Source organism: Hemicordylus capensis, chromosome 3, assembly GCF_027244095.1.
Source record: "Hemicordylus capensis ecotype Gifberg chromosome 3, rHemCap1.1.pri, whole genome shotgun sequence".
NCBI lineage: Eukaryota > Metazoa > Chordata > Lepidosauria > Squamata > Cordylidae > Hemicordylus > Hemicordylus capensis.
The window spans coordinates 123,329,077-123,342,487 of record NC_069659.1 but is presented as its reverse complement, the minus strand read 5'-3'; the positions used below and the strand labels follow the sequence as shown (position 1 = coordinate 123,342,487).

At 41.6% G+C, this 13,411-nt stretch overlaps 1 protein-coding gene across 5 annotated transcripts in view; it reads right to left on the bottom strand.

Moving 5' to 3' along the window:
- NLGN4X (neuroligin 4 X-linked) overlaps positions 1-13,411 on the bottom strand; it is a 318,752-nt gene that overhangs the window by 19,600 nt on the left and 285,741 nt on the right. For all 5 annotated transcript variants that reach the window (XM_053306970.1, XM_053306974.1, XM_053306972.1 and 2 more), the window contains one exon: positions 6,088-6,273. In XM_053306970.1, the coding sequence (XP_053162945.1) occupies positions 6,088-6,273 (186 nt within the window). The remainder of the gene's footprint in view (positions 1-6,087; positions 6,274-13,411) is intronic.

Here is a 13,411-nt window from a genome sequence, read left to right as displayed (position 1 = left end):
CAGCATGGCTAACAGGTATCATCAAGGAAACCATAAAGGGTAAGAAGACTTCCTTCTGAAATTGGAAGGCCTGTCCATATGAAAAGAACAGAAATGAACACAAACTATAGCAAAAGAAATGCATGGTGACAATAAGGGAGGTGAAAAGACAGTTTGAGAAACATTTAGCTAAAAGCAGCAAGGGGAATTAAAAAAAAACCACCTTTAAATACATCAGTTGCAGGAAACCTGCCAGGGAGGCAGTTGGACCATTAGACAATGAGGGAGTGAAAGGGATTATTAAGGAGGATACAGAGGTTGCAGAGAAGCTAAATAAGTTCTTTGTGTTTGTCTTCACGGCAGAGGATACTGAGCATATACCTGTTCCTGAAACAGGCTTTTCAGGGATGGAGGCTAAAGAACTGAATCAGATAGAAGTGACAAGAGATGATGTCCTAAACTGTCTGGAAAAATTAAAAACCAGCAAATTGTCAGGGCCAGATGGCATCCATCCAAGAGTCCTCAAAGAACTCAAATGTGAAATTGCCAAGCTCCTTGCAAAAATATATAACTTATCCCTGCAATCATGCTCTGTACCGGAGGACTAGAAAGTAGCCAATGTAACACCGATTTTCAAAAAAGGATCCAGAGACGATCTGGGAAATTACAGGCTAGTTAGCTTAACGTCCGTTCCAGGCAAATTGATGGAAAGCATCGTCAAGGATAAAATTGTAAAGCTCAAAGAACAACAGGCCCTGCTGGGAAAGAACCAGCATGGCTTCTGCAAAGGAAATCTTGCCTCACAAACCTTTTGGAGTTCTTTGAGAGTGTCAGAAGGTGTGTGGATTGAGGTGATTCAGTCGACATAGTATACTTAGACTTCCAAAAAGCATTCAACAAAGTTCTTCATCAAATACTCTTGAGAAAACTTAGCAGTCATGGGATAAGGGGACAAATAATTGTGTGGATTGCTAACTGGTTGAAGGACAGGAAACAGAGGGTAGGTATAAATGGAAAGTTTTCACAATGGAGGGAAGTAAGGAGTACTGAGGCTACCTCTAGCCTCAGAGTCAGGATGCCTCTGAATACCCGTTGCAGGACAGTAACAGCAGGAGAAAAGGCCTGATCCAGCAGGGCTGTTCTTATGTTCTGAACTCCAGAAGTAAGATTGTTTATGGTTATATGGTAGTGTAAGAAAGATTCTCAGACACTACATCTCAGACACCATCTATTACTACAGGTTTTTTATGGCTGAGCCCTGCCAGTTAAAAACAAGACCTGGTCTGGATTTTAGTGAATTCTGGCTCAAAGGGGGGTGGGGGTGCAAATAAGAGGAAATTATGGATGTTCCGCTGTAAAGTCCTGTACAGTTTTATTTTAAATAGCTGCTGATTGGAGCAAAGGTTATTCCTGTGTTTTTATTTGGAAATGGTTGTGAAAGGACCCTATGCAGTAGAGGCCATGATATTTCTGTTTGTTTCTTAGGTATCTTTTGAAGCTTCATAAAGCCAACCAAGGAAAGGGCACTGTGTTCTTCATTCACCTACCAGAAGGGAAAGGAGCTGTACCTTTGGGGATGGACTGTACAAGTGTTTTGCATCTATAACATCCCAGTTAAAATTCCTGGCATAAATTGAAGAAATCCCTCCCTGTCTGAAAGCCTGTAATGTCTCTGACAGTCATTGTAGATAATACTGAGCTAGATGGACCAATGGTATTTTCAGGTGTGAAAGTGGGAGAATGAAAGAATGAAGAAAATGTCATCACCCACAGTCTCCTTTGCATATATAAGCAACTTCAATAAACTGAATTGTAGCTAATGGAATGGAATGACAGCCACAATCTTTCATGTGACTGACTTGCACAAATAAACTCTTCACTACCAAAAAGGTCAAAGGAAAATTGTACATTTTCTTAGGTCTCACAGAAGGCATGCATCATGTAATTTGTTGTTTGTTGGTTGGTTTTAAAAAGCTAGGCAAAAATCAGTGTAATAGGATTGCTGCAGGAGTTTTATTGGGCAACATCATTTCTCATTTTGTGGAGGGATTTTTTCCCCATTTAATCATTGACCAGTTTAATGAATTTGAACATATCTGCTTCTTGTTTTAGAAGCTGGGAATTTGGGATCAGATTCAGTGGCACAGTAAAACTTCTTTGCTGTGCTCCAGTGATGTGAAACAACCACAACCTGATCTAAAGCTGCTCTTTATCAGTAGAGCGTAGCAAGAATTATGTTTAAAATGGATCCCATATGGACTCAATTTCAGGTGGGAGAAACTAGAGACTCTAGTCAAAACAACACAGGTAAGGTGCTTTAATCAGAAAACATATAAAGTTACTCCAGAAATTCATGATTTTTAATAAAATGTATGTATGTGTGTACAGTGTGTGTCTATTATGATCCTTCTTCATTTCATCACTGGGCAAAGAGGCACCTTTTACCGTGGTGATTCTCTTTATTTAGCAGGGGGAGAGTAACTGGCCCTATCCACCCCCAGCACAGTACTTCCAGTGACTGTTGCTGGTGTGTGTCTTATGTTTCTTTTTAGAACGTGAGCCCTTTGGGGACAGGGAGCCATCTTATTTGTTATTTCTCTTTGTAAACCGCCCTGAGCCATTTTTGGAAGGGCGGTATAGAAATCGAATTATTATTATTATTATTAAATCACAAAAAAGCTTCCAATGAATTTTGACTATGAAATACAGTGGTCCCTCGACTTACGAACTACTCGACATAAGTATTTTTCGAGTTACAAACGGCAGTTTTAGATCCGGTTTTAGATGTGGTTTTTTCGACTTACAAATTTTTAGATGGGGTTTCCTCGACTTACGAATTTTACATGCGGTTTCCTTGACTTGCCTGCCTGTTTACTGCCTGTTTATTCTTGAAAAGAAATGTTCCTGTGCAGTTTGCAAGCCTTACTGGGGGTCTGGGTCTTTTTTCTAGGCTCCGGAACGCATTAATCCGTTCCCAATGCATTCCTATGGGAAACCGCTTTTCGACTTACAAACTTTTCGACTTACAAATGTGCATTTGGAACAGATTAATTTTGTAAGTAGAGGGACCACTGTAGCTGGTTATTAGCTGGAAAGGTACTGAGTGACATATAATTTTAAACTGTTCTCTTTTTTTTTTTCATTTTATGAAATTGTTTTTACTGTATTTTGTGAAATTTCAACTGTTTTTACTCTGTTTTATATTGTATTTTAAATTTTGTACACCACCTAGAGATGTACATAACAGGCAATATAAAAATATGAGGAATAATAAATAAATAAAGGTATTTGTGCTGTTGTTCGATTAAAGAAATCATACATAGCACAATCCTAGTTCAAATTGTTTAACTTAGCTTCGCCATGCTTGCTCCCTCAGTGTTTTTAAAAAATAACTAAAAACACATCTTTTTAAAGAGGCTTTTTAATGCTCCATCTTTGGTTATATCTGATAGGTTCTTTAGTTTTTATGATTATCAATTTTTAGCTTTAAAATAGCTTTTAATTTGAAATTTAATTCTGATTGTGGTTTTAGCCTGACTTTTAACTTGTTTACTTAATTTGGCTAATTTCATTATTTTTATTTTACATTGTATCTGTTTTATTATTGTGAGCCACCCCAAGCAGTAGTGTACTGGAGGGATGGGGTATAAATATTTTAGATAGATAGATAGATAGATAGATAGATAGATAGATAGATAGATAGAATTAAGTCCCTCCATTTTTAACGGGGCTTACTAGTTTGCACAGGACTGCAGCCTTATTCAATTTACACCATGAGCCCTTTCACACGTACAGTTTAACTGTATTTAAAACTAACAGTGTTTGTAACAGCAGTACGCCTGAACACAGGAAACTGCTGTTAAGCCTCAAAAGTTAACTCCAATCTCTTCCAACTAACTCCAATTTGTAGCCGAGATTTTTCCTACGGTTCGCTGCCGATAACTGTGGTTATGCTACCGAAGCATTACGCCCGAAGGCGGACTCCCCTCTAACCTCAGTTAAGTTTCTCTGTCTGCAATCTTACAGCTGCAGTCCTATGCATTCTTACTAAAGAGGAAGCCCATTGAACTAGATCATTTACTTCTGTGTAATCCCATTTGTTAACTGTAAGGCAATGGAGCAGTCCGGGCCAGGGAGAGAGAACTTACTTAAGATGAAGCCCATTAAACTGAATCATTTACCAGGAAGCCTGCAAACTGTTCTCAAAACTTAGAAAAGCAGCTACTATTTCATGATGCCCGTGCCCTTACATCCACAGCCTGTTTCGTATCTTATCTTGACCTTTCAGACTTGGAGGGGTTCCCCTCTCTTTCAGCTCCAGTTAGGCTAACTGGAATTGTTTTCTGTACATCTGCAGCACGAATTAGAGTTAGGATTTTTAAATCCAGTTAAACTGTACATATGAATCAGCTCCATGAGTCTAAGCTGAGTAGCCGGATTGATTAAATTTGCACAATTGGCACCACTTTTAAAAAGTGTAATACTTTATTTTAGATGATGTGCACATGGCAGCAGACATGATTCAAGAGAGGCATCCCTTTAGCAGTGAGGGCCAAAATACAGATTGCTTTAGGTATGTAATTGGCTCTGGTGTGCATATTTTTGGCTAAATAGCAGCTGTGGTGGACACAATCCGGATTGAAACAATAGCATGGGGCCAGGGCTTTAACCTCTCCCTCTCCCTTACACACACACACACACACACACACACACACACACACACACACAGTGCCAATGGGCACTTTTCTCCCAGATGCATCCTCCCAGGTCAAATAGCTTCTTTACCTTCACACCATACTCCCAGTTTGGATCAGCTGCCCCACAGATACAATTTAGCAAACAACAAGAAGCACACAAGGGCCAGAAACACGCTCATCATAATGTGTGTTTTGACCCTGAGACTTCTTAGCATAATGTGTATTTTAGATTTGAGATATCTTGGAATGACTCTTCTGATGGTGCCTGCTGCACACTGGCCAAAATCCAGATGAACCCTGCACTAACAAGAGGTTTTCTTTCTGGAGACAAATTTTAGACAATTCCGTCTAAACCCACAGGGACATAGTTCCAGGAAGCACAACAGAGAGAAAGGGAGTCACTGGAAATTTTAGATATGCTCTCTTAATGGAAATCCCTAAGTCAGTGTAGGGGTAATCTGTATGTCAACCTCTGGCCAACATCCTCACTAATGGTGTGGAGGTACTGCAAGAAAATTGCCTCCATAGCACTTAGTACTCCAGAGTCTTTCTGTGCACTCAGTGGGAGCAATTTTTCCTGATCTCTCCTTTCCCCAAAAGCACTGTTTATACACTGGTCAGTGTTTCTAGAAGTTATATCTAGAATGATGTGTATATATATTTAAAAAATTCTAGATTAATTCTAGAACCCAAATTAATTAACATCTAATTAATGTTAATATTGAAGCCCAAATTAAAGACCCTCACACTCTGGTCTGAAGGAAGGACTTGTCTGCATAGATGCATCCTTCAGCTTCACATTTTATCATGAGAAGCATGAACCTGAGGAAGAGGAGCAGCAGAATCAGTACTTTAAAAACAACAACACCATACCACTTTAAGTACAAAAAGTAGGCAGAGTGTAAAAGCCATGCTGGCCTAGTCATCATCCCCCATATTCTATGAAGACAGAGGTGTGACTACTGTGGGTTGCAGTGCCTACTGTAAAGGTCAGTTGTGCACTGGAATTCATCCAATGGAAATCAAATCCTCAAATTTGTGCTTCCAAAAGCTGATAAGATTATATGCCAACATGGTGTAGTCTGACATAATTGTACCCCCTCCCTACCAAATATCTATTGCACTTTTTACATAAAAACTAACTTAAGTAGGATATTTCAAAGGTGGCAAAAATACTGTTTATAACAGTGGGGAAATGTCTTCATTCTTAAGATAATTTTTGTCCTGATTGGTCCTATTGAGATGTCAAGTGAAAATAATACTGTCAACTCAAAAAAAAACAACAAAACCCCGAAGTACTAGAAGTGTTGATATAATAATTTCTGATAGATTATTTGAACGTTCCACCAGCTTTTGCAGCTCACTTTTAAAAGCTAACATTTTAAATGTATATAGCTTGGAGGAGTATTACCTTCTGAATAGTGAGACAGTGTCAGCAGACTAACACAGGATGCTCCTGCTCCTGACCCAAAAATAGTAACTCTTTTGGGGTCTCCTCCAAATGATCCAATATTTTCTTCAATCCATCGAAGAGCTTGGATTTGGTCAAGCAATCCATAATTGCCTTTTGCAGCTTGGTCTCCTGTGCTTAGAAAACCTATAAGGCAAAGCAGGGGGTGGAGGGTGGGGGGAGAAGAGAGAGCAAAGGGATAATTTTAGCTCACCAGCCACAAAATTAGTTATAGGGCATGCACATATTCACAACATATATTTCCTCCTCACAGTTTTTGAAAGGTCATACTCCTGGATAAATATCCCCAAAGCAAGCTTTAAGAACACAGAGATTTCTTTTTCCAGCTGCAGAAGCCTGAGCAAATGTGGAAATCCTCATTCCTATTTCCATTCCTATAGCAATAAAAGAATAAGGAATCGAGGAGTTTCCCTGGCTCTGTTTAAACATTTGAAATGTTTGCTAAATATCAATAGTATACTTGAAAAGGTGTCAAACATGCTCAGAGCCAGCCAATAAGAAGAATTTGTATTGTCCATTGACTGCACAAGGAAAAATTAGGACACCAGTACAAAGAATCCTTTCCACAATGATTCAAATTTCTTTAAACTGACATAAAATTGTCTTAGTGCCAGTTTACACATCTTTTTTGTTAGGTGTACACTTATGATTTTTTTAAATGTATACTTAAATATGTAATATGTGAAACACACAGGTTTATGAATATTCCTGTCACATGATTAGTGGCAAACCTAGGTTTGCTGGCATGTATGTGTAGGCACTTAAAAGGTGCTTCTGCTGTGAGCAAGGAATCATGATGGCATCAACTATTAAAATTACATACATACACATGCTACAAATTATCCCTTTAAATCCAATAGTACAAAGAATGTTTATGAGAAGAAAAATAGAATGACTCTTCTGGTATTTTGTTCTGGGGCATTCAGACTTAACAGAATAACTCTGATGTACTTATTTAAAGATGTACAAAGAATTGTTATTCTATCCCACCCCTCTTCCACCTGCACACACATACCCCAACCAGTCATGTATGTCCCATTTTTGTTGGTGGTCTTGCAGTTCAGAATGCTATCAATTACATGCAAGTTTATAGGTTTGCTTTATTTTGCTGAAAGCAGTTCACCTGAAACATTACATTAATCCACACTGACCAGAACTATTTGGATTTTATACAAATCACTGTGTCCAAATTTACCATCCACTTGTCCCATCTTCAAGCTTAACCACACAGACCTTATCTCAGCAACCTATTTATGTTTGAAGTGCTTGTAAGCAGGGGCGTAGCAAGGTTGGAGTGGGCCCAGAGACAAGATTTTAAAATGGGCCCCCCCCCACTCAAAGTCCAGGGCCTCCGCACACCCCAGGCCCCCAAGGATTTAAGTCTGATATTCCAAAATAAGTATGCTGCCTGGAAATACATTTCACTGAATACACATACGCACACGTCACAATATATAGTGATATACATTGAGTACTATATATTTGTGCTACTTTTAATGCCTAGAACACACTAGAAAGATGAATGTTTAAAATGGGCCCCTCGCTGCAGATTAGCCAAGGAGACTTTCAACCATGCAGGGTGAGCCTATGTTTGTTTTCTCAGAATTCTGAACAAATTCAGTCAAGTTTGATTGCAGGAGGTTTTTCACAGGAGGCTTTTAAAGCCCTTTAACACACCTCTCCTCCTCTGGAATTATGGAGGTGCTGCATTCACATGTTGGCCAGATTTACCCTGAAGTCCCTGCAAGTTATTGGGGAGCAGTTCACACACAAGAAAAATAAAATAAAATAAAAGCAGAAGACATGCTTCACAGTTCTCACTCAGACCTTCTGGGTTGCAAAACAACTTGAACATAAGTGCATTTATAAATGAATGAATAAAATAAATATAATACTGTTTCTTCCAGAAGTTTTTGCAATTTTCTGCCATGAAACAAGCCACTTCTAGGACTTTTTAGATAGTTTTTTTTAAGCCAGCAAATTTTCCAAGCTGTTTAAAAATAAATATTCAGAGCCTTCTCAGTCCCTCCCCCCCATATCAAAGCCCTATGGCAAGCAGATCCCTATATATTGGGGCGGGGGGTGGGAAAGGTAACCACAAAAAGGAGTTCACACTCTACCTGGCAGCAGGGGGTCTTCTGCTGCAGAAAACAGTGGAGGCCTCTCTGGTTGCCTCCTCCTTCCTGGCTGGCTTGGGCCCTACTCGAGTTCAGGCTTCACAGAGGCCTACACCAGACCTCCGTGGAAGCCCCGCCCACCCGCCGATCAGCTGAGAGGCGGGAGAAAAGGAGCTCTTTGCAGCTTGTCTGCTGCTGGATTGCCGGCCAGGAGAACAAGCTGGAGAGACGGCGAACAGGGCAAGTGGCTGAGGAGCCTTGGGGCTGGGCAGGGGGCAATGGGGAGTCACGTGAGGTGCCTCTGGGGGGCCCCTCCAGGCAGTGGGGCCCCCAGACAACTGTCTCCCCTTGCCCGATCCTTGTTACGCGCCTGCTTGTAAGAGATGCAATATGACTGATGGAAAATTCTGAATTTCTCAGAGTTGCACTTGAAACATTTATAAGTACAGAATAGTTTTCAGCTGAAAAGGTGTCAGCTATTTGCATTTGAAAATGATTATCAGAACAAGTGCAGAGCAAACTGTACAGCCAATAGCTGTGGGAATTTATGGGCCAATGAAGAGATATTTCTGTTACTTGGAAATATGCTGCCACTAGTATTTGGAATCACAAGCAAGGGTTCCAAAATAATGTAATTTAGTAAAAAGTAGTTAAACTATAATATACCCTTCTTATTTTGCACTTGTCCAGGGGCTCAGTGCAGGTTATAGCAATTATTTATGAGTAATCGTTATGAAATAAAGTAGAATTAAAAGTATATAAATACTTTGTAAATTGTAGCAAAAATGGCTAATCTCCAGATCTGAACAAGAATGATATTCATCTAATTTCATATGATTTTAATTTAGCCAAGATTGTCTCCCTGCCATTCATATGAGACCTGATGCCATCCTGCAATGCAACATATTTGTGCAATCTTCAGTATATACTGTGCCCAACAAAACACCCCTCATTTCCCTGGTTTTCCAAGATCCCGGCTAAAGGAACTCTCATTTCCAAGTCATCTACAATTGGGAGAGTGGAAGAATAATAAAAAGAAATTATAAGTATTTCTAGATCAATGGGACTCACAGCTATTTTTGGGACTCAATGGGATCAATGGGACTCACTAGCATTTTTCCAAGCTGACTGCATAATAGGAGGAATATCTACAAGGCCCATTCAGAAAATTCAGGTGCAGATTCGGAGCCAACCTGAATCAGCTTCAGCAAAGATTTAGATTCGATGGGCTGGCAATGTCAGATATTGGATTGGATTCCGAATCCAAATTCTGACAAGTTTTAAAAAATACCCCTAGCTTTGAAAAAAGTAATAAAGAGTCTGCCCAATGTGGACTTCTCGAGTGCCAGAATTCATAACTGCATTCCCATCCTTTCTGAGAATATAAACGGGGGCAAAGGGGACATGCTGTTACCCCTTTTCATGAAAGCAGATACTCCACATGCTGATGGAATTATGGTCCTAGGAGAGTATTCCGTTTCAACAGTTTTGGTAAAGTTCTGGCTTGTTTCAAGCCAGATTTCGCCATTTTTAGCCATTTTTAGCCATTTTTACAAAAATGTAAACAATTCACCAAAAATCAGGGAATTAACTAATTCTCTTCAAATTAAATACAGGGTTCCCTTACCTCCTTCCACACATGTATGGCATGTTCTAAGGTACTAGGGCCAACCAGTGATTTTGGGTGATTTTCTTTCAATTTTCCCATTCACCTCTATGAGGGGAAATCTTATTTTTTGAAGGTTGTAAAATGGTAGTTTCTACCATTTTGTACTTCCAACCTCCCAGCTTAACTCCTGACATGAATTCTGACATCATATTGGACATTTCCAATTTGATATTGGAAAGTCAATTTCGGATTGGAAATGTCAGATTTTTTACCGATTTTGCAAATTTCAGATGAATTCCCACATTTCTGATCTGACTTTGCACAGGCCATTTGCATAAGGCCATTTGATGAAATGTTGCTTGGTTGGCCACTGACCTTTGCCACTCAAGAGTCCTCTCCCTCCATAACCACTCCCATCAGACCTATCTCTTTGGATTTAAAGAGATAGGATTTGGAAGGACATAAGTTAAAATTAGATGGGAAAGAAAACAAAACAAAACAATTGAAAAATGGTTCATTGGCTGACGATGAGGGAACTCCTCATGGCAGTCCCATTTAAATGCAAAGTTAAGCATTGTCTAACTCTTCCTTTTAATTTCAATGGGATTACTTTCAGTAGTTTCCTCATCGTTCAACCATTGTTACTGTGTGCTGATATAAGAAGATACCTGACTGTGCCCATTTAAGAGAAAATGTTTTTTTTTAATTCTGCATTGATGGTATTCTATGCCAATAGATTTAAAAAGCTTACAACCTACTAGTTATTGTTGGGTGTACAATGCAAATACTGGCTGCTTAAAGTCACCTTCCCCTCAGATGAGCAATTTTGTATTCCTGGGAGCACGGACCATGCTCCCAGACGAGGAGCACTGTGCAGTGCGGTGCACAGCTCCGGAGGCTGGGACAGCTCCAGGAATCCCCCAATGCAATGCATTGGGGGATTCCCCTGAGAGACAGGTGCTCTAGGCTCCCATCTCTGTGTGCAGCCAGGCTGGAAGCAACCCATGAGCAGGTAGCTGGGAGTAAGGGAGTGCTCACTCCCTTAACTTTGGCTAAAACGTCGGGCTAGGCAGTGCAGCCCTGCTGGGATCTGGCCCAATCCCCACACACAGCCTAACTCAAGCATCCCTAGCCTGGGTTAGGCTGCTCATGAGAACAGCCTCACTGTAAAACCTTAATAAAATAATATCGTGTGTGTTTGTCAGAACATGAACAATTTTATTAGTAGTGTAATGTATTAAATTTATCTAATTTATCTAATAAATTTATATGCTACCTCTCTAAGCAATTTGTTCTAAAATGCACAGGTAGCATTCAGACAAAGTTAGCCATAACTAAGTGCCATTGAAATCTATGGGCCTTACTATAGTAAAGAGAACTCTCATTGATCTCAGTGATAGTTCTCATGAGTGTCTTTGTCTGAATGCTATCTGATAATAAACAGCAATTTTGAAAAGCAGCATTTTAAGAAAACAACATAGCTGATAACAATACAATTTCAACCCATTAAAACAGATAGTGATGTGCCCGGACTGGTCCGGAGGCCATTCTACAGGCCTCCAGACTGGTCCGGACATGGACGGTTCAGGGTTCGGGTGGATTGGGGTGGGGGTTCCTTTAAGGGTGGGGAGAGGGTTTACTCACCCCTCCCACAGCTTTCCCCCCTCTGGCGCATGTATTTTCATCAGTAATTGTGGCGGCAGGATCGCCGGATCGCCCCTTCCCCTGAGTGGCTGCAAAAGGCTTCAAGAAGCTTTTTGTGCGTGCACATGTCACGCGCGCGCTTCATGTCTCCGCGACGTGCACATGCGTGGCCACGCGCACGCACATCGCAGAGACGTGAAGCATGCGTGACGTGCGCATGCGCAAAAGGCTTCTTGAAGCCTTTTGCAGCCAAGTGGGGGAAGGGGCGGCAGGGAGGTATCCTGCTGCCTCAATTACTGACGAAAATACGTGCGCCGGAGGGGGGAAAGCGGCGGGAGGGGAAAGTAAACCCTCCCCCTACCCTTAAAGGAACCCCCACTCCAGTGCGGGACCGTGCACACCTCTAAAAACAGATAGCAGGTTAAATTAAAGTTGCAGAGATGCAAGTTTTGCATGGTAGGAATATATGTGTGTGTGTTGCTTTTTGCCCTTAGAGTGCATCTCTTCCTTTCCACAAGTATTTTTAGTTATTCCTTGCTGTATTTTTGGTTACTCCATATTTGTACAATTTTGGTATTGTAAGCTGCCTTGAATAGCTTGCTAAAAAGACAGAATGCAAAAGTTTTAATGAACAGATAAAACAAGGAAGCTTGATGCAACCATCCAGGCTCAGCAATATACACATATTAGCATTACAGAACAAATACTAAAGTTCTTAACATTTTTCATATAAAGTGAGAGTAGCTTTGTCACCAGAGAAAGCCCCTCAAAAAAGCCCCTCAAATCTCTTTCATTCTTTCATTTAACTGGTACAACAAGAGATGATAAAGAGATACCTTATTGGCTCCTGTTGAACTTTCATTAATTAGAAACTTGGAAATGGCTTGATTTTGGCCCCTCATTTGAATGTTGCAAACATGACCTTCTCCAGCTGCATGCTCTTTCACCTCACACACTCCATCGCACAAAACTAAAAGGTCTCTGTTGCATATATTGCAATGAGCTTTCAAATCATTATCATGCACTTTAGACCGCCAAAAGAACTCCTTTCCCCATTCTTCACAATACTTTTGAATTCGCCTGCCTTTTTTGCTGGAGGTTGGAAGGAAGAAGAAGATGCCATGATGACAGACAGTTAGGCTGTTCTACTCTAGGGAAAGGCTTTTGCTAAAGGGGCCACACATTCACAGGACTGGCTGCTCTCTGCTGCACAAGACTCAGCCTCCTCCTACTGCCTGCAGGGGCAAAGCATGGGCGTAACCAGGGTGGGGCAGGCAGGGCACGTGCCCTAGGCGCCATTTGAAAAGGGTGCAAAAGTGCCTGCCATGCCCTGCCCGCCTGCCCCGCCATCTCAATTTTTTTTAAAAAAATTCCTCCCCCCACATCACGGGGCCCACCTGCCCGCCAGTTGCTCTCACCGCTGCCGCCGGCGCTGCACCCCGCCCCCAACCACCCTCGGCACGAGTTGCAAGAGAGATCTCCAGTGGGCACTCAGCTCTCTCCCATTGGCTAGCGCCTGGTGGTGTGGGGATCAACCACGTCACGTGGTTTGCCAGCTAGTCTGGGGGCCACACATACAGGAGGAAGTAAGAAGGCGGAGCCGGCAGCGGCAGCGGAGAGGGGTGCATTACGACCCAGTCCCAGGCAGCTGGCAGCCTCAATAGACGGCCCTTGCCAGTCCAGGCGGGGGCCACACATGCAGGAGGGAGGAAGACAGAGTCAGCGGCGGCGCGGGGCACATTGCGATCCAGGCACCTGTCCTCCACCTGCAATAGACTGCCCAGGCGTCAGCGAGGGGAAGGTGTTGTTGCCCAGAAGGCACGTGCACATGCATGCAGGCTGCAGCGTCTCTCTCCACGAGGGAACTAACCAGCCAGCTGATTTCTCTCAAGGC